The sequence below is a fragment of the Grampus griseus genome (assembly GCF_964374135.1).
Source record: "Grampus griseus genome assembly, chromosome: 14".
Lineage (NCBI taxonomy): Eukaryota > Metazoa > Chordata > Mammalia > Artiodactyla > Delphinidae > Grampus > Grampus griseus.
Window position 1 is genome coordinate 46,036,113 of NC_139008.1, and position 27,708 is coordinate 46,063,820.

Sequence of the window (27,708 nt, forward strand, 5' to 3'; positions counted from 1 at the left end):
CTGATGCTGGGAGTCAAGTTGGCTGACAGCAAGCAGCGGCCACACTTTGGGGATTCAAGGCAGTATTATGTTCCTGTCACTTTCTCCCCAAGCCACTTGCAGCCAGAGAGCCCTCAGGGGGGAGGGGACCCTGCAGCCCAGACATTCCTGCCCAATGCAAAAGCCCTTTTATCCAGTCCTTGCCTGGGCTTCCCCAGACTCAGACTAATTTGCAGACGGAGGCTCTTCCAGCGCATCTGCCTTCCTTCCTTCTCTCCTTCACCTACTGCTCCCTCGTCTGCTCCTCCCCTTTCACCCAGTACTTTCTTGCCCTTCTACTTCATCTTGGCATCTTCTTTCCCGAAGACCCAGGCAGACACCATCAGTATTATTGTACTCGCCATCTCACAGTGGATGAAGCATGGCTCCAGGCAACAAAGTAGAGGCATAACTATGTTCCACTGTTAGAAGTTCATGCATACCATTAGGTTAGAGGATCACTTTACAAAATACCTAAAGATACCATTTTAAATGAAAAACTTGCGTATCTTATAAGTGTACTCGTGTTTTAAGTAAGAGAGAGGGCGTGTCGTTTCTTCATAAAACTGAGCCCAGTTGGGCATGCCCATTCAATGCATAAATGCAAACATACATTGGCTTCTAGAAAGGAGAGAAGAACACTAAAGACAGGAAGCATCTCCATCTCCCACTCCTGAGGCTTGCTTCTGGACTCAGAATGTGTTCATGAGAAAAACAAATGATCCAATAAGACAATAGCTACCATGCAACTCGTCACACACAGATCTGGACCTTCACCCTTGCCTGATTTCAGAGCACCTAACTGGTAAGCACTACCCACAACTTCACACTTTGTAGGAACGAAAGATACGTCACACTGAGAAAACGATTTTTTTACATTTGGTTTTTCCCTTAACAAACTAAACCTGAATCTACTATTTCATTCTCATATTCAGGGGAGAGTAAACGTACTAAGAAAGGAGAAAGACGTGCCCGGGGATGCTTGAACCCTTAGAAATATCTGAATATGAGAGCATCCACAAAATTGAAAAGTTAAACAGAAGTTTCTTTTCATGGAAGCTTTTTTTTTAAGAAAGGAAGAGCTGGACTTACCCTTGCTAGCGTCCTTGGAACCTTCTGGCTTCTTTGCTTTGCTCTTCTTGTGGGGTGGAGAGCGGTCTTTTGGCTCTAACCCCTCTGGAAGCACAAAGATTTACTACGTTTTTATTTAAATATTTACCGGTAGGGGTTCAAAATTATGCTGATGTTTAATAATACATATTTTTTTTACTAAACCCACACATACAGTGAAGCTTAAATGCAGGTTTATCTGTCTTATGGCCGAGCTAAACTTTGGCAAAGACCTGTGCTTCTCCAATGAACATGGACTTATACTTAGAGCTTAAGCATAAACACTTTTTTTATTGCCATTATTAATGAGTCACACAAAGGTGAAATCTTAAGTGCTTTTTTTAAATTAAAACATTTTCCACACAGCAACCCCAAATTATTATTACGTTTTTCTCCAGGAGAGTTTGATTTAAAACTTCATGGCTTGATTGACAGTTGCCATTGTGTAATTTCATTTTAGCCCTCAAAGTAGGGCTAGACGAGCTGTAAAGTCATCTCATTTTGGAGGGTTACAGTGGGGCTTGAAATTATCTCCTTCTATCGAACAGATTTCTTTAGTAATCCAGAGTCTAAAAAACTTCTATATGTCCCCGATTAAATTATTATCCTTCCCACTCTTCTCAATGGTCCCCCAACCAAGTCTATCCAAGAAGGCTAGTAATATAAATTCTGAAGACACTTTTTAGGAAAACTATCATTGAATTCATCCCATTTGGGTATCGGATACTTTGTTAGGCATTAATTTATATCTCCAGTCCTGGTCTTTCCACTTCTCAAAGCTTATGCCTTCAATGGCCCATGTGGCATCTTACTTTGCATTTGGACTGGATGTCTTCTGTTTGCCCTTTCAGATCCACTTTACACCCTTCACCCCCCATCCCCAGCCCCCTGTGCTCTGGGAGACTGTTCTCTATGGACCGCACCAATGAACTCCCCAGCTCACCGGCTTCCTGTTAGATCCAGCCAATGGGGAGCCCAGGGCATTTATTTCCTAGGCTACCAGTAGTCTTCAAGGGCTGACTGTCTCCCTCAATCTAAGGTCACAGCTCCTGTCAGCTGACCTTCTCCTCACAGCCCTCTCTGTCTTCTGGGCCCTGTAACAACCACCTCCCCGTTGTCCTTTCAGGGCTGGGATTTCCCTGAACCCCACTTTTCTCTAACGATTCCCCTTTACTCAGCTCCCGTCAGGCATTTCAAACTTATGTAAATAATCCCATTAGGCATTTCAAACAACACAGCCAGAACGATACTCTTGATGTCTGCAAGCCTGTTCTCTCTATAGTATTCCACGTCTCAAGGGATGGTATGACTTACCTACCCAGGAATTCAAACCAAAACCCGAGATATCCTTCATATTTCTCCTCAATTACTTTTCCTATAAAGCAATCCCACCATAATAAGTCCTATTAGCTCTGCACCAAAATAGATCCCATATTCCTCTACTGTGCTCATTCTTTGCAATCAGCGTCCTAGTCTAAACCAGCAGCATCTCTTACCTGGGTTACTACGACAACCTGAATTCTAACTTCTAGCTTTCTAATCTCCCTACAATCTATTCTCCATGTAGCAGCCAGAGTTATCTTTTAAACATAAACCATATCACATTGCTTGCTTGCTTGTTTAAAAACCATTGCTCTTAGAATAAGATCCAAATCCAATTCCATGGTCCAGGACAACGTGTCACTTGGGCTCCACCTACCACACTAGCCTCATCTCCCACTTGCTCTCTGGCTTCAGATTTATTAACTCCCTTCAATCATTTCTTCAATCAGTTCTAGGCTGGTTCCTGCCTCAGGAACTTTACACCTGCTGCTCTGCCTTTCCCCTGACACGTATATTCATTCATATATCTACCTCCTTCCCATCTTTTAATCTCAGATTAAATTCAGCTCCCAAGAAAGGCCTTCCCTGACTACTTAATGTGACGGGTCCTTGCAAGGAAAATCTCTCGCAAACACATCATCTGGTGTATCTGAAATTATCTTGTCCCCTTGTTTATTTCTTTAATGTATGTCTCCCTTCTCAAACACCCCCTACTCTGAGAATATAAGTTCCATGAGAAAGGGCATTTGTCTTCCGTAATCTCCCTTGTGTCACTGGTATCTGGCAGTGCCTTGAGAATTTCATTTCAAATTCTGTTTTATATCCCCTTCACCCAGGCCTTTCTTTAAGGCCAAGATATAATGGGGCTTGTGCGTAATTCTCACCATTTTAGCAGCTGTTACCTACTCCAGGATTCCATAACTACACTACAGAGTTATGGCGACTCATTTTTCTTTTCCCATTTATTATAAAAAGAACAGAACAAATACGTTTGATAGATGTGCTATTAAAAACTTTGGCATTATGGACTACAAAGGTTTTTGGGCACTAGCGTTAGGCTTTCTGTGGTTGCAAGGCAGTCACATCCCAGGTCATTACCACGACCAGGGTGAAAAATGTTGCCAGCGACTACATTAGCAACTCCCTCAGCTTTCTGTCACCAGGTGCGAGATGGATACTGACCCTTCGGAATAGGTTCAGCAAAAACAGAAATGAGATGCTTGGAACAGCTCACTGAGCACAGATGCTGGGTTCAAAGGGATTCATAAAATGAGCAGAGTAACACTTGCAATATCTCTGGGAGAAGACGCTAACCCTTCCATCCCCTGAAATGCATCATCTGCAACTGGGACCACGAGGAGAGTTTCCATTGCTGGGAGTTCAACTCCAAACCAGCATTTCCTGAAAGTGAGTTTTTGAGAACTAAATTCTGAATTCTTGATTTCCCACCTGAATGGGAATTCTTGGGGAATGGGTGAGGTTTAAAAAGAAATCTATTTGCCCACATTTTGAGCTATTTACATGCCCCAAAAGTACAAGTGCTTCCTTTCTGAAGAAGTCGTAGGGCACTCCTGGGGTGGTCAGTGGGCACGGATACATGTTAATTATGAGCAGTCGTCTATGACATAGTATAGTATCATTTCATAACACCCATGGAGACACTTAAATGAAAGTCACTGCTACATATGGCCTCTGGGCCCATGTTTCTACTCTCCCTCTTGGCCTGGGGGAAGCTAGAGGAACATTCCTCAATAGCACCCCATGCTTCTCCTTGACATTGTATCATACTGTCTCTGTTGCCTCTATTTCTGGCAGAGGCTGGAATGCTGGGGTGTTGTTATGCTCATGTCTTTGCTCCCTGAGGAGCTCAACAGTGCTCCGGGCTCCTAGGTGGCTGACCTGCCATAGGTGGCTGCTGATTTTCTGCCCCTGGGGCTCAGGTTGGGGTCCATTTCAAGAGTGCATGGTCTTGGAAATGAAAGGACATAGGGAAACATTTTCTATGCTCGGCTTAAGTAATTAAAGGACTTAAAAAGGATCCTAGGCATTTAAGTCAGGCGGCTTCCACCACCTCCCATGGGGGCAGAGCCTCTCCTTAGGATGACCTTATCTGATACCATTTGATATGCTTTTGCTTCTCCTTATTACTAGAGTCTAGAGACAGGAGCACAAGGGTTAAGAATGTGAGCTTTCGGGTTAGATATAGATACTGGGATTCTGTCTCTACTATATAACCAAGGAACTAATCCCCCTAAGCCTTGGATAATAACAGTCCCCGTCTCTTAGAGCTGGTGCGTATCTTACGTGAGCTCATGTATGTGGAGTGATCGGCACAAGGTACACCCTCAAAACCTGGCTCGGCAGAGGTGTGCTGGGGCTGATGGGAGCCAGCCTGCCCCAGCTGGTTGGATCTCTCTCTCCTCCACTCCTACATTCATTGGACTCATGCTTGGCAGCTTGAACAATACCATGGTAGGCATATTTATACCCAAGACATCTGAAAACTCTTCAAATTGGGGCTCCCCCCCACCCAGAGAGTACGTTTCCCAGCACCTCACTGGTTTTTGATATCCAAATTATTATCCACTATCATTCACTAGCATATGCTGGCTGGGTGATTCACCCAAGCAGCCCTTCACTGGCATCAACGGTATTCTTACAAATTCTTTCAGCGTTTCTACTTGTATGAGAAGAAGAGGTGATGCAGGGCAGAGGGAAGGCCAGCAGTTCATGGTCTTCGGAGGCTCAATCAGACCCTTCTCAGAGACCCGCACACCTGAGCGTGAGACTGAACGGACAGCCTGCTCGCCAATATTCAGCAAGGCCAGCTGGGCCTCCATGGACCCATTCTGCACACAGTCCCCCAGCACTCAGATATTGGGAATGGAGAGCAGCTTCCCAAGCCCATTCTGCCTGAGTGACTTAGCATCCTTGGGCCATTCAGTGTGACACGAACAGCTGAATCCAGCTGCTGGAGACAAAACGCCCAGGACACTTGGTGGGACTAAAATCAGAAATAATGACCCACTTAAGGCCCCCAAACCTCAAATGCTGACTCCAACCTTGTGGGCTCTGCATTAGCATTAATAATGATTTCCTTGAACTCACTCAGCGGTTCGGATAGCTAGCTGCACCTCATTAAGAAGTCAACCCCCTTTGCCTAGAAATGTGTACTTATGTCACTTCAGGCAAAGATCCTTAGCAAGATAAGCTCCTTAAACTGTCTGGCTGAAAGGGCAGTGCTCCCCATGACTGAAGGATATTCCAGGGATACCTCACACGAGCAGGATACATTCACACACATGAAATGCAAGCATTAATATTAAATGCATGGACTCTAAGACAGGGTGACCGCTTAATGTCTTTTTTCAACCTATGGTTCTTTTAAATAATAAGATATCCTACCTAAGTACAGGAATGGATATTTTAATTGAAAGTTTGCCTTGGGCTTTATGTGTTACAAAAGGCAAGCGGAGCCCTTGTTTTATGTTGAATTTTCTCAGAAAAAGACACTGAGAGAAAGGTTTGAGTGCAAGTACTTAATTTGAGAGATTACCCCAGGAAGCACCAGAGGGGAGTAGGGAAGTAAGACTGGAAAGGGAGGACAACCAGTTAGTGTGTTAATGAGAAAGTTCTGCTGCGGACAATCAGGGCTCAATACTGCTGGGAGCCTCTGGGCGATGGTACAGAATCCCGCTGTCCAATACTACATTTTGCCAATGATACTTGAAATGTGAAGAGTCTGATTTGGAATGTGAGTGTGAAATCCACACAAATTTCAAAAACTTAGTATGGAAAAATAAAGAATGTAAAATATCTGACTAATATAATTTTTATATTGATTATATGTTGAAATGATAATATTTTTGATATATTATATTACATGAAATATTAAGTTAATTTCACTTGTTTTCTTTTTACCTTTTTCAATGTGACTACTAGAAAATATGAAATTATATATCAGGCTCACAGTTGAGGCTGCCGTTGTATTTCTACTGGGCAGCACCGGTCTAGCACATGCCTCAGATGTGTCCTGCAAGAGGTTGGCTGGATCAACCAACTGTCGGCCAACCTTGGCTGAGGTCTGCTCCAGAGAAATTAACCCCCCGGTACTTTGAGTTTTCTTTCATGAACAGAGACAAGCACTCAGCTGAAAGTCACAAGAACTTTCCTTAGAAAGCTGTTGGTATTATACAACAACAGTGAGAGCCAAGGGGATACAGGTAGGGAACCCAGAGCTGCTGTATAGTCCCTATTCTACCTCTTGCCTTCCTGCTCCTGACTTTGAGATCCTCCGTCTGCTTCTCATGCCCTCTGAGTCCACGGTCCTGGGGAGACCACAGGAACAAGAGTGGGTAGAAGCTACAGTCACTGTTCCAGTGAACTGTTATGAAGGAAAGGAACTGATGCTACTCCTTCATGAAGACAGTGGGAGGTCAGGTGAGGGAGAGATGTAACTTCACAAGGAAAAGGACGATCTTAACCAAACCTTGCCCAACGAGACTGTCTGCCTCACAGTTTAAAGAGCTCCCTGTTCGTGGAGTTGCTCAGACCCAGGTTGTCAGTGATTTGTAAGGAGTTCTGGCAGCAACAGGATGTCACACAAAATTAGGGCCTCTAAGATATCTATTTCAGTTTTGAAAACTGGCTCCATTTCGTGTCTAGAGCAGTGTGATTGCCAAAATGAGAAACATGGGGCTCTCATCCCAGAGAATTAAGCCCTATGCCTTCTAATATCTGTCCGATATACTGAGTGAGAAAAGCAATCATCCACTGAGCGTTTACTATGGTCCAAGGAACATTTCGGGTATGATATCTCATTTAGTCCCCCAAACAAGAATGTACGGTAAGAGTTATTGCCCCCCGAAGTGTAAACTGAGGCTTATTCAGAAAACTCTAATTCATTCAGTGGAAGAGCTAGGATTGAATCCAGGCCTATTGCTTCATGCATTCGCTACCAAGTTCATATTGATCTCAGGCCAGAGCCAATGCTGTTAACCACTAGATTTCTCTCACCAAACACTGGTTGTTTTTGAGGAGTAGGCATGTATCTCACTTTCTGATAATGAGAGCAATACATCATATGTAGAGAATGCATTTTCCAAAGATGGCCTCAGCCATTTTTCAGGTCCTACCTGCTGTGTAGAACCTCACCGCTCCCCATCAGGAAACTGAGTCTATTCTCTCCTCCTCTGAGCCTGGGTGGGCTTGTGAATAACCACTCCAAAGAAAAGAGTTTGGTGGAAGTAATTATATGGGATTCTTGAGGATGAGTCTTAAAAGGGATATGCGTCTGGCTTGCTCACTCTCTCTAGAAAAAATCAAAAGGAAGCTGGCTGCTGGGAGGAAGCCCAGGCCACAGGAGGAGGCCATGCACAGGTGCTTCAGAAAACTGCCCCAATTTAGGTCTCAGCTAACAGCCCTGTCAATCACCAGCCAGACATATGAGTGAACAAATCTTCAGATGATTCTAACCCCCAGCTGCTAAGTCTTCCTGTTGAGGCCTCAGATTTTGTGGAGTAGTATTATCAAATCACCCCTGCTGTGTTTGGTCTGAATTCCTGACCCATAGAATATTTCAGCATGTAAGTGGGTGTTTTAGACACTAAGTTTTGGGGGTGATTTGTTACACACCTCTATTAACTACAACATCATGTTCCATTTTTACCTTAGCTATCAGGAAGCTCAAATTCAAGTTTAATGTTTAAATACCATAACTGCATTAGCTGTTATTTTATAATAACATTTCCTTAGTTTATAACCTTGAGTGTACATTTCTATTTTATTAACCTTATTTTGTCTTTCTTTGGAAAATATGAGGTATACATAAACAACAAAATGATCCTTGCCTATCCTGTAAGAATAAAATTATAAATTTAATACCTGAATCTTCTTTCATGTCAATGTCTTCTTCTTCATTATTATCATCTATTAAAAAATAAAACAAAGAAAAACTCATATGAAAGCTAGAAACACCAGAATTCTCCAATTTGACTAATAAAAAATTGAAGAAAACAGTAGAAAAGAGTGTTAAATTATGCCTTTCTACTGTCTTATATTATCATGCTAAATTAAGAAGAAAGTGTACACATTAGAGCACAATTTAACACCTAGGGTTTACATTTCCTTTAAAAGTTATTACATATTTATAATAAACTATATATGAAATAATTTGTTTTATTTATCAGAGTGATATATGGTCACTTCGGTCATTTTAATTCCTAAAAATATTAAAATCACAGATTTTAAATGCCACATTTTCTGCATTTATTAAAGGTATGTATGCTCACCTCAAGTTTCTGAGAAAATGCAGGCATCACTATTTGGTTGTAGGCTGACAGAATGTCCAACCCCTGCATTGCACCAGAAAAAGTGCTTGTTTGCTACACATGCCAATCCACACCTTTAACCATGTGCTTTCACATGCTCCCACCAGTTGCTCCATCCCCATTTAACTCCCCTCATATCATCTCCTATTGTAGGTCCCTTTAACTGGACACAGATGTGTACTTCCTCTGCCTGTTGAATGGTGTATTTGCTTTTTGAACTAATATGTGTTATCATCTCTTCTCCTTAAGTGTTCCTCACATCTAGGAGGTGCCAAATCCTGTCCTATTTCCATGTTTCTTCTTCTCTGCTCACATTATTACAATCCAAATTCCAGCTCTCAATGCCATTCACCTTCCCTGTTTTGTGGTTTCCCAACTGCCCTTTTCTTCTTCCCACTTCTGACACCAATTCCTTTTACACATAGCTGCCAAATCAATCTTGAAATACAATTCTGATCTTGTTCACAACCATTCAGTGACTCTTCTCTGTCTAATGAGAAAAGTCTAGACTCTTTGGGGTAACACTCAAGGTCAACAAGATCTGGTTCCGAACACCTTTCTCGGTTTCACCACCCCTGTTCCACTCATGCTGCCACCTACACACATGACAACACTTGACCTTTTTCCCAATTTTTTAAGGTTTCCTTTAGCTTCCCCTACTTGCCTCAGTCCTGGAAGCAATGCTTTTCTCCACCTCTACTCACACTCATCCTTCCAGGCCAAGCTGAGGCAGCATAACATCTGCTCCACCCAAGTGTGAATGAATAGTGTCCCCTTTGGTACCTTATTTTTATTGCCTTCTGAGTATGGACTTTAAGGACCTTTAGGCTTAGATCTGCATACTGGCCCCTATATCCACTCATTTACTAGGTATCTGATCTTGGAGAAATTACCTAATATTCCTGAGTTTCAGGTTCATCAGCTGTAAAGTGGGATAATAACAGTGCCTCCCACAGAGAGGTGTTATAAGGATTAAATTAGATAATACCACATAAAGCACTAGGACAGCTACTGAAACATCATTAAGTGCTAAATAATAGTTATTATTACCATCAAATCCCACAGTCTTGTTACTTGTTAACCTACCTGTCTTCCACAGACCCATTTCTAGGTCATAAATTCTTCAAAGATAAAGCTTATGTCTTATGTTCCTTTGTATTCCCTGGCATCTAATGCAATTGATTACACAGTAGAATCAATAAAGAAATTTCTGCTGAATTAAATTTCTGACTTTTTTGTTTTGCTTTATTTTTTACTTTTCTCTGATTTTTTATTAGTCAAATTGGAGAATTCTTATGTTTATATTTCTAAGTATCTCTTACATATTAGGACAGCATGTATCTAGAAGACAGTCTGTAAACAATAAGGACTCAGTAAAGATTTGCAACTTCCTAGCCAAATTTATTCAATATGGCACTCTTCTAAGTATTAATTATTAATGACGATTAGCAATATACTAGTAGGAATGGAAAATGCCTTTAATTTGAGGTGTCACAAGGGTAATTCTTGATGGTCACAGTTAAATTTTAAAGAAGTAAATTTTCTTCCATTCAGACTGTTAGAAACATTAGTGATTTTCTGCATATTTCTTTCTTTCATTCTTTCTATGAATATAATTTTAAGAGGAAGAATAGCTATTTCTTAGAAATGTGATTTCTAACCAAATGATTATCTAAATGCTACAAAGTAAAATCTTCACAGATTCTTTTCTGAACTTAATATATTTAAACAGAATTTTATTTTCCAGAACCGACTAAAATATCTAGAACCATCTCCATGACAACAGACTCTGTGGAATCTCAGAGTGGGATGGAAAAGTCTGTACAGTTTCTAGGGGAAAATAAAGGAAACGTCAAAGATCTCTCTGATTGTCCCCCAGGTGTCCATTTGTCCTTCTAACAAACACTCATTGGTAGCTTAGTAGGTGCAAGGCTTGGTGGTTGGGGAAACAGAAAATACAAAGATGAATCAGACACTTAAGTAGAAACTTATCTAGTAACTTATCAATAGTAAGGAAACTAAGACACACAGAGAAATTTGAACATATGGTAGGGAATAGTCAGTGCCATTACAAAAGGTACCAGAGGAGGGACAGATGCTTCCAGTCAAGGCTACTGGGAAGGGTTCTCAGAAATGTGACATCAGAGTTGATATTTGAACTTTATAGACTGTACTGATAGCATCATCCCCAGAATGTTCCCAAGGTGTTGAAGGATCAGACTTGGTGTTATTATTCATTCATTCATTCACTCATTCACTCACTCACTCACTTATTCATACAGAAGTTAAGAATAAATCCAGGACCTATATTCAGACTGCTTGGGTTCACTTCCAGGCCAAACTATGTATAGCTGGGCAAACTTGGGCAAATTATGTAAACCTACTCCTCAGCTTCCTCATCTGGAAAATAGGGTTAATAAAATTACCATTCTTCTAGAGTTGCTAATACATGTAAAATGCTTGCACAGAAGGAACAATCAATAAATACTGGCTGTTACTGCTATCATGTCATTATGATGCCTACTTTTACTGCCTAACCATTTATTGGCCAACACCATGTGCCAGAACTATGCAAGGCCCTGGAGCTACAAGGTGACACTCCCTTCCCTCAAAGAGCTCACAAAGAAGTGGGTGGCATAGAAAGGTAAGACAACAATCAGAAGAAGAAGTAACAGATTCCCTGATGCAGGTGAGAAGTTCTGTTGGGAAACAGACAAGAGGCAGCTAAGTCAGAGAGGTCTATGGATGGTTTCCAGAAGAAGTGAGGCTTAAGCTGAGTCCAAAGGGTGAGCTGGAGTTAGCCAGGGGGAAGTGAAAGCTGCACTAGGTGCCCAGTAGGTGTGGGTGCCCTGCCTACACCCCTTGTTCCTTCACGCTTCAGTGCTTTGCCAGCCTGACCTCCAGCCACCAGCCCCTGGGTATCTTTGCCTGAGGGCTTTCTCTGAATTGCTGTGTCATGGAATTACCATCCCCCGCCCAGGGCAGCCTTTCACAAAATGACTGACAGGATTTGCATATAAGGCCTCCAGCTCCCTTCTCACGTGGCGTGTTCTACACTGTCTCCTAGAATCTCCCCAATCCGAAGCATAGGATAGAGTCCCAGTGGTCTAGTGGTGATAGGCTTAAAACTTACCATTATTGCCTTCCTTCCCTTCCCTGCCTTGCTTCTCCACTCCCCTGCTGGTGTTTCCTGATATTTTCTCTCAAATAAATGATCTCCACTTGAATTTGTGTTTCAAGTCTGCTTCCGGGGTGGGGTATGGGTATTCAAACTAAGACAAGGGTAATCGCACTCAAGCAGAGGGAAAAGCAGCTAAAAACACCTGGATATGAATAGCCAAGATGCTTTTATGGAAATAAAACTAGTTCTGAATGGCTGAAGGGAAGAGTTATAGGAGGAACTACGGTTAAAGTGATCTGTTCTAGCTATCAAAGGATCTTCCATGTTCCATGCTGAATATGATGGTTAATTTTAATTTTATGTATCAACATGACAGGACCATGGAGTGCCCAGACATTTGCCAAACACTATTCTGGGAGTGTCTGGGAGGATGCTTCTGGATGAAATTAACATTTGAATCCGTAGACTGAGTAAAGCAGATTGTTCTCCCTAATATGGATGTATCTCATCCAATCTGTTAAGGCTGACCCTCCCACAAGTAAGAGGGGACTCCTTCTGCCAGACTACCTTTGTGCTGGGACATTGAATGTTTTGTGCCTTTGAACTCAAAGTGGAACATGGGCTCTTTCTGGGTCTCAAGACTGTTGGCATTTGGACTGAAACTACACCCTTGGCCCTCCTGGTTCTTAGGCCTTCAAACTCCTACTGTAACTAGACCATCAGCTCTCCTGGGTTTCCACCTGTCAACTGCAGATCTGGGGTGTTACAAGGGTAATTCTTGATGGTCACAGTGAAAATCAGCTCCTCCATAACTGTGGGGGCCAATTCCTTATATCTCTTTCCATATACATATCATTGGTTCTGTTTCTATGAAGAATCTTGATTAGTATACCAGGTTGAAGCATTTTAAATTCATCCTGAGAACTAAGCAACTTTAAGCAGAGGAATGACATACCATCTTTCGAGCGATAACATGTTTTCATGAGAGAAATTTACTAAAAATAAATGCCTTAATATTTTGGTATTTGTGTTAAAATCAAGCAAGAGTACTTTGGCCCATAAAGTACCTAAAGTGCCATTACTTAGTAATGAAATCCACTTTAGTTCAACATTATTCTATATAATGTGCTCACCTGAGCCATATTTTTGCAACACATTTCTAGCAAGAATTTTTTTCAAACAAAAGCAGGGACCAAAAGACAATGTATAAAAGAAGATGATAGCCTATGGAAATGGGGAGTCATGCCACTCAAAATTGGGAAGCAATTAAGAGATGGATGGAGCATGGGCAGAGAGCTGCCCTTTTTAACAGTTCTTCAAACATCATACTTCTTCATTAGAGGACAAAAATAAAAGGCTCTCATCCAGGGACTTCCCTGGTGGCGCAGTGGTTAAGAATCTGCCTGCCAATGCAGGGGACATGGGTTCGAGCCCTGGTGCAGGAAGATCCCACATGTGCAGGAGCAACTAAGCCCATGAATCCCAACTACTTAGCCTGAGCTCTAGAGCCCACGAGCCACAACTACTGAGCCTGCGAGCCACAACTACTAAAGCCCACGTGCCTAGAGCCCGTGCTCCGCAACAAGAGAAGCCATCACAATGAGAAGCCCACGCACCGCAACGAAGAGAAGCCCCTGCTCCCTGCAACTAGAGAAAGCCCGCGTGCAGCAACGAAGACCCAATGCAGCCAAAAATAAATTAAAAAAAAAAAAAGGTTCTCAGCCAGAGTGATACCATTTCAAAATAGAGAGCAATCTATCAGCTGTTATTGTTCTGTGTGTTCAGAAATGCCAATTCCGGAAAATCCCCTTCCCTTCCTCAGCAGAGACCACCCAGAGACTAAGGCTTCATTTCATCTTAAGGGGCCTCTTTGATGTCAGTTTCAGAATGGATACAATTTTTATTCAGTACATCATTCTCTGTCAGATTATCCTATTGAATTCTGCACAAAAATTACAAATATGACTAAAGTTCTTATTTTGGTCAAAAACAAGTTTGAAAAACAACTAGTTTCCCATGAATAACCAGTTTTCAGTAACACCTAGCTTTATGCAGTTCAGAAACTCCTTCATAAGGAAGCATGTAACCTACTTTAACGTCAATCTACTTCATCTTTTATGGGAGACAGAGTTACTATGAAAGATTGTTGTCTTAAAGATATCTGTCTTCAGAGAAGCAGCTCATTTCTCAGTAACAAACAGTCCCACACTTCTTTGAAAAATAAAGTATACCATGTGTTTTGCAATGGCTTAGGACGTGCCTTACTCCTGTACTTGCCTAGAGTTCCCATCACTAATGCAGCCTTTGGGGGAAGTAAAAAGAATAAAAAACAAACAAACAGACTACAAAATCCCACAGAACTTCAGCCTAAAGTGTGGTCTCTGGACCAGCAGTATGATTATCATCTGATAACTTGTTAGAAATGCAAACCCTTGGGTCCCACTAAAGGTCTATTGAATCAGAAATTCTGGGGGAGGGATCAAGCACTCTGTTTTAATCAGCCCTGCAGGTGATGCTCATGTAAGCCGATCTTAAAAAGTACTATTTGTGCGCTGGAGAGGAGAATCATTCAAAAACAGTAGCTGTCTCGTTTTATATCCAAGCTGAGATAACTTGGATGTCTAACCAATACTGATGCTGGGAAGGGATGCCCACACCACATGGTTGTTGAGAGTAAGAAACAGTTATTCTCTTTATGAGATATATGTGCTTGAAGTCACCCAGCTAGCACGTAGCTGGAGGGCATGGTTATCATGGTCCACGGCCAGGACCCTTAGATTGGCTGAGGAACATGTACATGGATGGAGACTAGCTCTGGATTTAAAGAGGCCTGTGGGTTGCATGGAAAAAGGAGTGTGTAACAAAGGAAAAAGTTACCCTCATGGGCTATTAAGGCAGCCTCTCCACTCCCAAGGGGGGACAAAAAACTGACAGGTACTTGAAACAGATCATACAATATCCTCCTCAAAATTTCAGGGACACCTACACATATGGGCAAGTCTGTCAAGCAGGACAATTGAGATGATCTTCTTCTGGCTTTTATCTCATGTGCATCCGAGCCCTCTCTCTTAATGCTTGATTTTCATACCACAGGCTGCTTCTGTATCCCTTATCTTTTAAATAACTCATTATCCAGGGCCTCTAGGAGCAATTTGTATTTGCAGAGAAAAGAAATATTATTAGCAAAAATAAAGTGCTCCAAGCTTTTTAGGAGTTCCATGAAGTAAGGAAGATATGGGTATCCTCATGGCTTCTTGAGAAACTTGACAAAGCAGAAATTCCAAGCAAAGAATGACTGATAAAGAGAAATTCTTCAGAGTGAGCATCTTGCCATTACGTTGAAAACTGGGACCCTCTGGACCTAACAAATTGCTAACTCCATGTCATGCAACGTCATTGAGAGGGTCAGGAGAAAGTTTTTTAAAAAGCCAAAATTGTTTCTCCCACCCCCGCCCCACCCCAAGCTGGTCCTTTGTCTAGAGGAACACTCAAATTTCATTACTTTATAAATAAATGAATAAATAAAAGGCATTGCTTAGAAAACTACATGGTTCTGCTGTTCCTGGCTTGGCCAAATAGGTACATGATGGTACCAATTACTGAGATATGGGGTTCAGGAGAGGGAAGATGGGGTTGGGGGGGAGACTTTGGATTTAGTTTTAGATGTGTTGATGGGGAGATGCTGAGGGACTCCTGGCTGGAGATGGCCCTGTGCAGTGAGGATACCAGAAAGGGCTGGCAGGAAGAGAATTGGAGGACAGAATGGTCAACAGGATAAAGGCTGCCCAGGCAAGTAAGATAAAGGTTGCAAAAGGTCATGTGGAGTCATGTGATCGAATATGCACTGGTTTCAGTAACCACACTTCACCCATTGAAGAGGTTCTGATAACCTCCACAAGGACGGTGGCGGTAGCAGGGTAGAGAGAATTGCATGATTGCTGTGGACTACAGAGTGAATAGCAAGTGAAGGAGACTGACAACTTTTCAAAGACCCATGCCGAGGGCTTCCATGGTGGCGCAGTGGTTGAGAGTCTGCCTGCCAATGCAGGGGACACGGGTTCGAGCCCTGGTCTGGGAAGATCCCACATGCTGCGGAGCGACTAGGCCCGTGAGCCACAACTGCTGAACCTGCGCGTCTGGAGCTTGTGCTCCGCAACAAGAGAGGCCGCGATAGTGAGAGGCCCGTGCACTGCGATGAAGAGTGGCCCCCACTTGCTGCAACTAGAGAAAGCCCTCACACAGAAACGAAGACCCAGCACAGCCAAAATATTAATAAATTAATTATTAAAAAAAAAAAAAAAAGACACACGCTGAGATCCCACTCCTGGGCATATATCCGGACAAAATTATAATTTGAAAAGATACACGCATCTCAATGATCACAGCAGCACTATTTACAATAGCCAAGACATGGAAACAACCTGAATGTCCATCAGCAGATGAATGGATAAAGATATGGTACATATAGACAATGGAATACTACTCAGCCATAAAAAAGAATGAAAATAATACCATTTGTAGCAACATAGATGGTTTTAGAGATTATCATACTAAGTGAAGTAAGCCAGACAAAGAAAGACAATTACCATATGATATCAGTTATATGTGGATTCTGACATATGACACAAATGAACTTATCTATGAAACAGAAACAGACTCACAGGCATAGAGAACAGACTTGTGGTTGCCAAAAGGGAGGGCTGTCGGGGAGGGATGGATTGGGAATTTGGGATTAGCAGATGCAAACTAGTATATATAGGATGGATAAACAACAAGGTCCTACTGTACAGCACAGGGAACTATATTCAACATCCTATAATAAACTATAATGGAAAAGAATATGAAAAGGAATACATATATGTATAACTGAATCACTTTGCTGTACAGCAGAAATTAACACAACATTGTAAATCAACTGCACTTCAATAAAATAAATTTAGAAAAATGCTAGGGTTTCCCTGGTGGCGCAGTGGTTGAGAATCTGCCTGCTAATGCAGGGGACGTGGGTTCGAGCCCTGGTCTGGGAAGATCCCACATGCCGCGGAGCAACTAGGCCTGTGAGCCACGGCCACTGAGCCTGCGCATCTGGAGTCTGTGCTCCGCAACAAGAGAGGCCGCGACAGTGAGAGGCCCATGCACTGCGATGAAGAGTGGCCCCCGCTTGCCACAACTAGAGATAGCCCTTGCACAGAAACAAAGACCCAACACAGCCAAAAATAAAAATTAATTAATTAAAAGAAGGCTCAATATTTAAAAAAAAAAACAAAAAACCCTCTATTGTTTATCTTTATTCTTATTTCTGTGACTTATTAGGAATTATTTCATTCATACACTATTCCTTGAAAGTTATTACTTTTTCCTGCATTTGCCTCAATGTTTTCAACTACAGAACAGAAACCAGTCTACCCAGGATGTTCCAAGGGTCTTTCAAAAGCACCTTGTAGGGGGTTTTGTAAAGATGCCTATAGCATCCTCCCTTCTCCCAGCAGCATTTTGTCTTATCTTTTAAAAAATTTATTTAGTTAGTTAGTTATTTATTTTTGGCTGCATTGGGTCTTTGTCACTGCGTGCGGGCTTTCTCTAGTTGTGGCGAGCAGGGGCTCCTCTTTGTGGTGGTGCACGGTCTTCTCATTGTGGTGGCTTCTCTTGTTGCAGAGCATGGGCTCTGGGCACATAGGCTTCAGTAGTTGTGGCTCTCAGGCTCTAGAGTGCAGGCTCAGTAGTTGTGGTGCACAAACTTAGTGGCTCTGTGGCATGTGGGATCCTCCCGGACCAGGGATCGAACCCATGTCCCCTGCATTGGCAGGTAGATTCTCAATCACTGGAGCCACCAGGGAAGTTCCTTGTCTTATCTTTTATCAGAACTCTCTAATGAGATCAAACTCCGCTTAGTCAAGGCTTGTGTGCCCAGGTCTTTATTTGTTCTGCTGTTTATCAGCGTTTGCTACACACACTGCACATTCCCCCGGTTTGAAGAGACAGATTGCTTTCTGTCTATGCCTGCTGCTTGTTCCTGCATTCAGGCTGCTTGGTTACAGCAACACTTCACTGGATTTTCATTGAAGGCAAAGTGTGTTTGTAGCTTTTGAGGCCCATCAAGTGGAAATAGTTAGCACCCATTTCCTAAGAAGGCAATCAACTTATTTATGTCACATTACAGGAAGCATGTCTTGTATAATTCTAACCATCGATGCAATCCAGACATTAAAAGTGTACAAATGAGCACAAAAGTGCCAAGTTCCCGTAAATATTCATAATTAAAGAAAATTTTGAATTCTTTCATTCTGTAGATTTTGCTATACACTGAGTATGCCATTTTTAAAAAAAATGTAAAATTCAGACTGAGTCAACAGCTTGGCTTGTGGTTTTTTCCTTTATTCAAAGACAACTGATAGATTAGTTCACTGGTGCTGCTATAAAAATTTTCTACAACACTTAGTGCCTTAAAACAACACAAATTTCCTATGTTACCGTTCTGTGGGTCAGAAGTCTGACGTGGATCTAACTGGGCTGAATTGAGACATCAGCAGGGCTGCATTCCTTTCTGGAGGCTCTGGGGGAGAATCTGTTTCTTCAGCTTTCTAGCTGCTAGAGGCCACCCACATTCCTTTTAGCTGTGGCCCCCTTTTCCACAGTCAAAGCCAGCAACGCTGCCTCTCTCTGAACATCCTTCCAGTCGTGTCTCCCTCTGGCTCTCTGCTTTCTGCTTCCCTCTCCCAGTTTTTATGGAAGCTTGTGATTATATTGGCTCACTCAGATAATCCAGGATAAAATCCCTATTTTAATATCAGCTAATCAGTGCTTTAATTCCATCTGCAATCTTATTTCCCCCTTTGCAATGTAACCTAACATATTCACAAATTCTGGGGATGAAGGCATCTTTGCGGGGTGGGGCGTGGCTAAGGCATCTTTCCTCCTACCACATCCAGTAAATCAGGAAGCAGATTGCTTTGCAAAAAAAAATATCTGAGGAGTAGAACTAAGAACATTTCCATTTAGAAATAATAATGTCCTATGGGATCAAGTACATAGGATTAAAATCAAGGTCTTTTGTGAGTTTTTAGTTTTCAACTTCATTCTCTTGTATAAAAAGGTTTCTTCTCTGCTTTCTTTTTTTTTTCAACCTTCATTCTTTCTTCCTTTCATCTCCCCCTCTTCCCTTCTTTCTATTCACCCCCCTTTTATTTTACATTTTCTTTCATCTTTCTTTGGTCTTTACTTCTACCTTTCCTCATGGTTTTGGTTATAAAAGAATAATATCTAACATCACGAAGACAAATGACAATCTGGGGAACTATTTGCAACATACATTTGAAAAGATTAATAGTTTTGATATACAAATAGTTCTTACAAATCAATAAGATAAATATGAAATAGTCAATATAAATGTGCAAAAGATATGATTAGCAATTTCACGTAAGACATTTAGAGAGATAACAAACAACTGAATAAAGGGGATTAGCTATACTAGTAATAAAAGAAATGCACTTTGTTACCCACTAATTAGCTTATTTCATGTATAAAAGCGATAACATGAGAATATACACCATTGGGAAGACTGGCGGAAAAGTAAACTCTTACACACTGTTCATGAGAATGTAAACTCAGTACAATGGACTGTTTGTGTTCTCCCCAAATTCATATGTTGAAATCCCAACCCCCTGTGAGATGGCATTAGGAGATAAGACTTTGGGAGGTAATTAGGGAGATAATCCCATTCATGAGGGTGGAGCTCTCATGAATGGGATTAGTGCCCTTATAACAGGGACCTCAAAGAGCTGTCTTTCCACCATGTGAGGATACAATGAGAAAGCGGCCACCTGCAACTCAGAGGTGGATCCTCACCAGAACCCGACCATGCTTGCACCATGATCTCACAATTCCAGACTCCAGAACTGTGAGAGATAAACTTCTGTTGTTTATGAGCCTCCCGCTTATGGTTTTCTGTTATATTAGCCCGAAAGGACTAAGATACCCAGGTTGTTCAACATGAGGTGTCACTGTTCATATTTTTGACCCTGGGAATGATGTCCCCTGAGTACATGACACTCACCCATAGGGCCGCAACACAATGGCTGATTTGACAGAAGCATCTTGATTTTGTATGCATTTTGAAAAAGTAATGCCCCTTCTAGAAAAGTATTCTAAAAAAACTGTTGATGTGTGCCAATGTTTACCTATAAAGATGTTTTTCTGTAAGTGTTATTCATCAACAGGTAGAGAATAATTTGCATTGATAATTTCACAGTTCAACAGTATGATTTGGGGTAAACATTGGGTCCCTTAAGATTATGTTATGGAAGAATATATAATGACATGAAAAAATGTTCACGATTTGTGGTATGTGACACACTGCAAGTTATAAGACTGCATTTCTGGTTGTTTTCCTTTTTCATTTTAAAAGATCTGAAGGATAAACAACAAAATCTGATTCATCTCTGAACTGTGGGATAAAAGGTGGTTTGTAATTTTTTCTTTTGGATTCTCTATTTTTTACTACAAATCTGTACTACTATTGTAATAAAAAGTTATATATATATATTTTAAGAAGTTATATATATATATTTTTAAAAGATGGTCACAATCATTGAAATACCTCCTTTTAAAATTATAATAAGAAATAAACACACATATTTTAAAATGTATGATCCTTGGTCTAGACACCTCTCTGAATATTCATTTATATTGTTATTCATTCTATTTGGAAATATCCTATTATTGTGTGTGCACAGGACAAACCTGAAGCATGGACAAATTAAACAACAGGCACAAAGTCACACGGTTCTAAGGTGGTTGTCACAGGAAGAGAAACTGTTTCCTGTGATAACAAACCCAGTGGTTTTTCCCCGATAAACAGATGGTTTTGACTATGTACCAAGCTCTTCACTAGTCATTAGTTAGGTTTTTCAGATCTTCACCACCCCTGTCACCAGTGCCTTCAATTTTGGCCTTCTGACCATTGTGCTGAAACAGCCAGAGTGAAGAAAACCTTAGCAGATCATGGCATCCTGCGCTTCATTAATGCTCTTGGAAAACTGATGACTGGGGAGCAGGTAAGAAGAGGAAAGAAATATGGATATTCCCTGTGGCTGGAGGCACAGTCGCTTGTCAGAAACTCCAGCACTATTACAACAAATTGATAATGTATGACTTTTTTTAGCAGAAAGTCGAGCTTCAAACAATTGTCCACATTTTTGGGATTGTTATGGGAAGAAACGTTGCATAGTAGAAAGGATTTGAGGTCAGAAATACCCAGTTATGTGACTTTGGGCAACTGACTGAGCTTTCTTCAGCCTCTGTTCACTACCATCCCAAGAAAAGCAGGTGATGAACCTATGCCATTCGGTTATTATTGGAAGGCCAGTCTCTTGGTGAGGAATGAATTAATCCTTCTTAAATACAGGATCTATCATGTTACTCTCCCATTAAAAGGCTTACTCTTATGCCCAACTGCTTATTACATGGTGATGAGTGTCAACATTTCTGAGTCAAGGATTCACACATCGAATATAACCATCTTACTTATTTCCCAGATTCTCCCATCTGAACTGCCCTTCTTCCTCTGTGTCACTTACACAACATTTGGCATCACTTCTCTGCTCCCGCTCATCCTTTAAAGCCCAATGCAGTGCCACATTCATCATGAAACTTAGCTTAACCACCCTGGTCCTCATGTGTATTTGCCTCAGAAATCCTGGTATTATGACTATTTCAGTGCTGTACTTGATTATTTGCTGATGTTGTCTTCCAGCTGTTCTGTACAATACTTGCCACTTCGGGCATCTTATAAGAACTGTATTTTAAATGCAGCCATGATCAAAGCCTTGGGCACACAGGAAGCATGTAATACTGATGGTGGATGAGAAGAACTTATAAAATGAGTGAGAAGGGGGATGAAGAAGGGGTAGAGTGAATAGAGTCATCCCTCAGTATCTGAAGGAGATTGGTTCCAGGTATCTTATGCAGATACCAAAACCCAGGGATGCTCAAGTCCTTTGTACAAAATGGTGTATTATTTGCATATAACCTATGCTTGTCCTCCCATATACTTTAAATCATTCCTAGATTACTGATAATACCTAATACAATGTAAATGCTATGTAAATGCTTAGTACTCAGTGAATTCAAGTTTTGCTTTTAGGGACTTTCTAAAAAAAGTTTTTTTAAAAATATTTTCAATCCATGGTTGGTTGACTCTACATATATGGAACCTGTGAATATGAAAGGCAGACTGTACCTTTCTCTTTTTAGCTTTGGAAGAACAGATTCAGGTAAAAATTTTAAAAAGTTGTGTCCGTTTGTCAGAGGATATAATTTTAGAAAAATATTCTTGGAGAAATAGTCTTTCCTTATGATTAAAGGTGATAAATATATGAAAAGAAGTGCTGTCCCCTCATCTAGATCTGGTAACAATACTTATGATATCTGGGGGAAAAAAAAGACTTTTTACTTGAGGCTTCGGTTAAATAGCATTTCAGCTTAAGGTCATGGTAGCTTTTTACTTACTTTAATAAACATCCAGCACATATTTTGAAATTTTTCAGATTATGGAAGTACAATAGAATATCAGAAATGGTATGTGTTCTCTCCAAATTTACCTTTTCATTGGTGAGACAAGACAGAGGTTAAAAAAGAAATCGTAACATAAAAATCCAGTGGAGTTACCTTGCAAGAGTGTATACAATTTAGACAGAAATAAATGATAGAAACACATGGCCAGGAAAATTAATGAAAGATGTATTTGTGTCAATACAAGTTAATTCATATTTGGAAGACTTTAAGGAGGCCAAAATAACTGGAATCTGATTGAGAAGATTCTTGATTTGTTTTGTTTAGAAAATGATAGGCATGTGTTAAAAGATATGACAATTCTCATCAAAGGATATGACAATTCTCATCGAAGTCTATATTTGGGGTTTTCTTTATGGTATTTTATGTCTAAGTAGGAAAAAAGCATGAAACAAAATATGTCTGCATACTCAAAATAAACTAATAACATAGCCGTCAATATTTGAATAAAGTCTATGCAGTTTAGCCAGCCATTGTGATCTGTTTAAATATTTAAGAGGTTGCCAAGGCAGAGCTCTCAAACTTGACTTATGCTTTGACTTTTTCATTCAAATGATTTTGTGTTATGTCCAACAAAGAATATCCATATTTAAGGCCAAAAATCGTCTCCAATAAAGTTTATAATTTATAAACTTATTTATTATTCCTATATATATTAATTTTATCTACTACTAATTTAACACTTATCATACACGTGTTTCTATATGTATGTACCATTTCTCAAGCTCATTTTTAAGGCATTGGATATTTTTGCAACTTTATAAAGTTTATCATTTTATACTGTACTTGAGAAATGCCCCCCAAATATTAGTGGGTCAAATGGCTCACTATTTTGCTGTCTATCAAGAAAACAGGGGAAAATTCAGCCTCTTTTCTATTAGATTTTCTCAAATAGTTTTTGAGTCACGGTCATAAAAACAAATGAAATTATCTGTCTAAAGCAAATCTTCCTCTTAGAGACAAGTGGTAGGTTTAGGAGGAACATATCTCTACCCTGGAAGCATTTTCCTATTTTATCAGTTTTCTCAGCTAGCTACTATTTGAAAGATATATTTTAATTATATCTAACTCTGCATAAGTCAAAATGAGTATTGTGCATAAACTATATAAATTTCCTAACTGGAAAAAAAACTGGGCAAATCTAATTGCTTTCAGGGTCAAAAATAAACAGAATATGGGTAAATTTTTAAGTCATAGCTGTTTTCATTGTGAATGAATCAGTTGAGCTTGGATACTGGTACAGAATGGAAGATTTCTAATATCAAATATATTTGTCAGTTCACAAGGTAATTTCATCAACAAATGGTCACTAACTCAATGGTCAGTGATAAAGGTGAAAACTTTTAGCCAGAGACGTAATAAGCCTTGCTTGAGGTATGTAGAGAGAAAAATTGGTGAATTTGTTCTTCCTTGTTCTGTATATTAGCCTTCACCTCCACACTTATTCATTAGGTGTATAAAACCTACATAACATGTAATCACAGTTTCTGAGACTATTACATTGGATTTCCTGGTATAGATGACTGATACCAGGAGTGAGCTGGGGCTGGGAGAACCAGGCAGTGGGGCGGGGGTAACATAGAAATCTGTGATCCAGAGTAAATGGGGAGAGGAAAGTCTAGACTAAGAGAGGGTCATGAATCTAGGAAGTCAGAGCTTGGGCTGAGTGCACAGGTTCCACATCCAGCTAGACAGATAAGTTTGGGTAAGACATTAGCAGGCAGAAATAAATCCAATCCAAAGGCAAAGTCTGCCTTGGTGGCCTGAATGGTAAGAGACAGACGGTTACAGTAGCACAGTTTCTCCACTTCTCCACTATTAACATCTGTGGTTGGAGAATTCTTTGCTGGGTGAGGCTGTCTTGTGCATCATAGGATGTTTAGCCCCATCCCTGGCATCTACCCACTAGTCGCCAGTAGCTCCTCCCTTCCTCCAGTTGTGAGAAACAAAAATGTCTGAAAATGTTCTCTGAAGAGCAAAATCACCTCTAGTTGGGAAGCCCTACAGTAAACAAATGTGACTTTCCCTCAAGTTGGGGAGGATGTGGGTTTGACCATGACATCCTTCAAGTTTCCAGCACCAGGATCCTTTGATCTAATCTCAAAGCTGTGAATCTGACATTGTTATTACGAGGAAAATTAACATTTCTAAATTCTGTTAGGACTTAAGACTCCAATGAAAAAAAAGACTTCCATATTCAAGATCAGAAATTGTGTTTTTATGTTTTGTTTTCTACATTCATTGAAAACTACACATGATAAATCCTACACACTGAAAAATGCAAACCTTTTATGTAAAGAACAAAGAGATTTCTGACTAGAATCATATAAACATTGTTTGCTGTACTCTATGAAATGACACACTGTAAATATAAATGATTTGCAACCAAAGTGTATGGTAATTTCATAAAGCTGCCACACCAGACTTCCAAATAATACCCCCGGAAGTAAAAAGTCCTATGTGTTCCACCCACAGAAAGATATAAAACAGCTGAAAAATAAAGCATTGCTGGTTTCTTTCTTCTGAGGTTCCTATTGCCTTTCCATCATGGGCCCTATTGCAGGCTTAGTGTGTTCCCCAAAATCCATATGTTGAAGTCCTAACCCTCTCTCCGTCAGAATGTGTCTATTTGGAGATAGGGTTTTAAAGAGGTAATGAAGTTAAAATGAGTTCACTGGGGTGAACCCTGATTCAGTATGACTGGTGTCCTTGGAAGAAGAGGAGATTAAGACAAAGAGACACACAGAGGGAAGACCACATGAAGACACAGGGCAAAGATGACCATCTAGAAGCCAAGGAGAAAGGCCTCAGAAGAAACCAACCCAGCTGACACCTTGATTCTGAACTTCTGGTCTCCAGAATTGTGAGAAAATAAATTTCATCCAATCTGTGGTACTTTGTTCTGGCAGCCCTGGTAAACTAATACAGGCATTTCCCACATTTTCCACCTTCTCCCATGGTCCTTTTTGCTTCCTGGTGCCACTTGTCTACAGATAATAGCACTGCACTACCTGGATGATTTGGATGGAATCTGATTTTGAAATCTATGATAAAGTACCAATTTGACTCATATTAGAAAATGTTTCATGAGGAAATATTCAGATATTAGAGGAAAGAGAAGCATGGCAGATTAGAAAAGTGATAGGCATCAGATGAAATTAGGGAGACTTTCTCAACGCTCCAAATGCATCCCAGCCTTCTCTGAAGATGCTCTTATCACTTGTGCAATGACAGATACCATCCTCAAGTTTAAAATACAGCTGTTATTTCCTAGCTGTATGTCTCACTTTTCTGAAGTGTGCATCATTTTCCATATCTAAAAAGGAGGGTTGATATGGTGCCACTTTCTTAGAGTTATCATGAAGATTAACTGATTTAGCCCATATATCTGATGGCTGGCAGAAAGCAATCCATAAGTGTTAGCTATTATTCCTAACATTCATATTAGGTAGTAGCCATGCATGTGTTACATCTTTATTATGATCATTTCTAGACTAACTTTTATTGTTTCTCATTCATTTTGTCTTAGAGTCTCAATTATGAAATTTAAAGACATGGGATTAAAGTACCCCCAAACACAGAGATCTGGTTTAATATAAAAATGACGTTTTTTCCTAAACTATGATCATTATTGCATTCGGAATGGTTAAGAAGACTAGTTAGAGAAACTCTGAAGTCACTCCAGGGGGAATATATGGCAAGTCAGAAAAATTATATTCTAATCAAAGATGGTATGGTTATGAATTAACCATAAATTCAAATTATGAACAGATAATGTATATCATCTCTATTAGCAGTCACACATTCCATTAGAAGTCACTTTTACTTCATAGTGCATATTTAGAATTTACAAATGGCTGATGCCTCAGCATTGCAGAAATACTCAACAATATTGGAGGATTTTGACACTTAGTTTAAAAATGTACCTACTATTATAAATATGCAATGGAAATAATTTCATGAGCATGGCATGATTCAAAGCACTGACATGACACTGGGGATGATTTTATTATTAATTCACTCGCTTGAGGGCTAAGATGCATTTCAGATTTATTTAAAGTAGCAATTCTCAAACAATAATTTATTTGCATAGTTATTAATACATTCTAGACCACTAAAACTGTCCAGTTTTTAAAAACTTGTAATATGATCTTTGTGCATCACTGGAAACACCTGCTGATGGATGGATTTGTTTTAATAGCAATGGATCATACTTATACAATTATTTTTATCATATGTTAGAGTGAAAACAAGTTTTCATTTTAGGAGGCATAAAAATGAATATGATGTCATTATTTCCAAACATATCAGGGAATCCAAAATTTATAAAGTCTTATAAATCATGCTGTGATGCTGACAAGACATTTGCAACTGCACACCATAGCAAGTTGCATTTTTTACATGAATGGACACTTTCTTTTAAGAATACTTAAAAATGCAGAAATGTAGGCACAATCTGCTCACTGTGATTATGTAGGAAATAAAGAAAGACGATGGAAGAAGGAGACTGAAAGAGAAAGAAGCCATGAAATTATGGGGAGAAGAATTTATTAAATTCAAGTCAGGTCAACAATTACTTATTAACCAGCTATTATGTGCTTTACACCCTGTAAAACACCGAGTTGCTTAAAAAATGAATAAAAGTGAAACAAGGAGGAGAAGGAGGAAAAAGAGAAAAAAGACCACAACCCTGGTCTTCTTCATCATATGGGAGTCTTCTGGATTTATGTTACGTTCCATTTGGGGGAGACTGTAACATCCCAAATGGAATACACTTAGCAGATTCACCTTTCAATTATAAAATCAGGGAGGACTTCAGATCACCCAGGAGAACTTAGCCCATTTTGATCATTTGCACAGCGTTGAACATCTCCAGCAGTTTTCTGTAGCTGTCCCGTAGCTCTATGTCCTACCCTGATCTGCAGGTGGGTGGGGCATCCTCTCTATGGAGTGGGGGGCTCCGATAGGCTGCTGAAGAAGGTGACTGGGCACCAGCACCCATCATCCACTCCTTTCTACCTGCCAGAGTCACTGGTTACATGAAAGACCACTTCAGATGGACATGAAATCCTCAAAAAAAAAAAAAAAAAAATCTCTCTGAAAGGCAGGCACCAACAATGCCAATGGTAGCTTGAAATTCCCTGGAAGCCATTCTTCATCACGGCTGAGGAAAGTGCTTAGGACACCGGGACTTAAACAGCACCATAAAAATAACAAGGTATTAAATAAGCTTCAGCC

General features: G+C 40.3%; 1 protein-coding gene across 1 annotated transcript in view; it reads right to left on the minus strand.

Moving 5' to 3' along the window:
• Positions 1–27,708, minus strand: part of MACROD2 (mono-ADP ribosylhydrolase 2) — a gene marked incomplete at its 3' end in the record, with an annotated part of 1,963,559 nt that overhangs the window by 163,571 nt on the left and 1,772,280 nt on the right. The window contains 2 exon segments of the mRNA XM_082670986.1: positions 1,111–1,194; positions 8,335–8,379. Of these exon segments, the coding sequence (XP_082527112.1) occupies positions 1,111–1,194; positions 8,335–8,379 (129 nt within the window).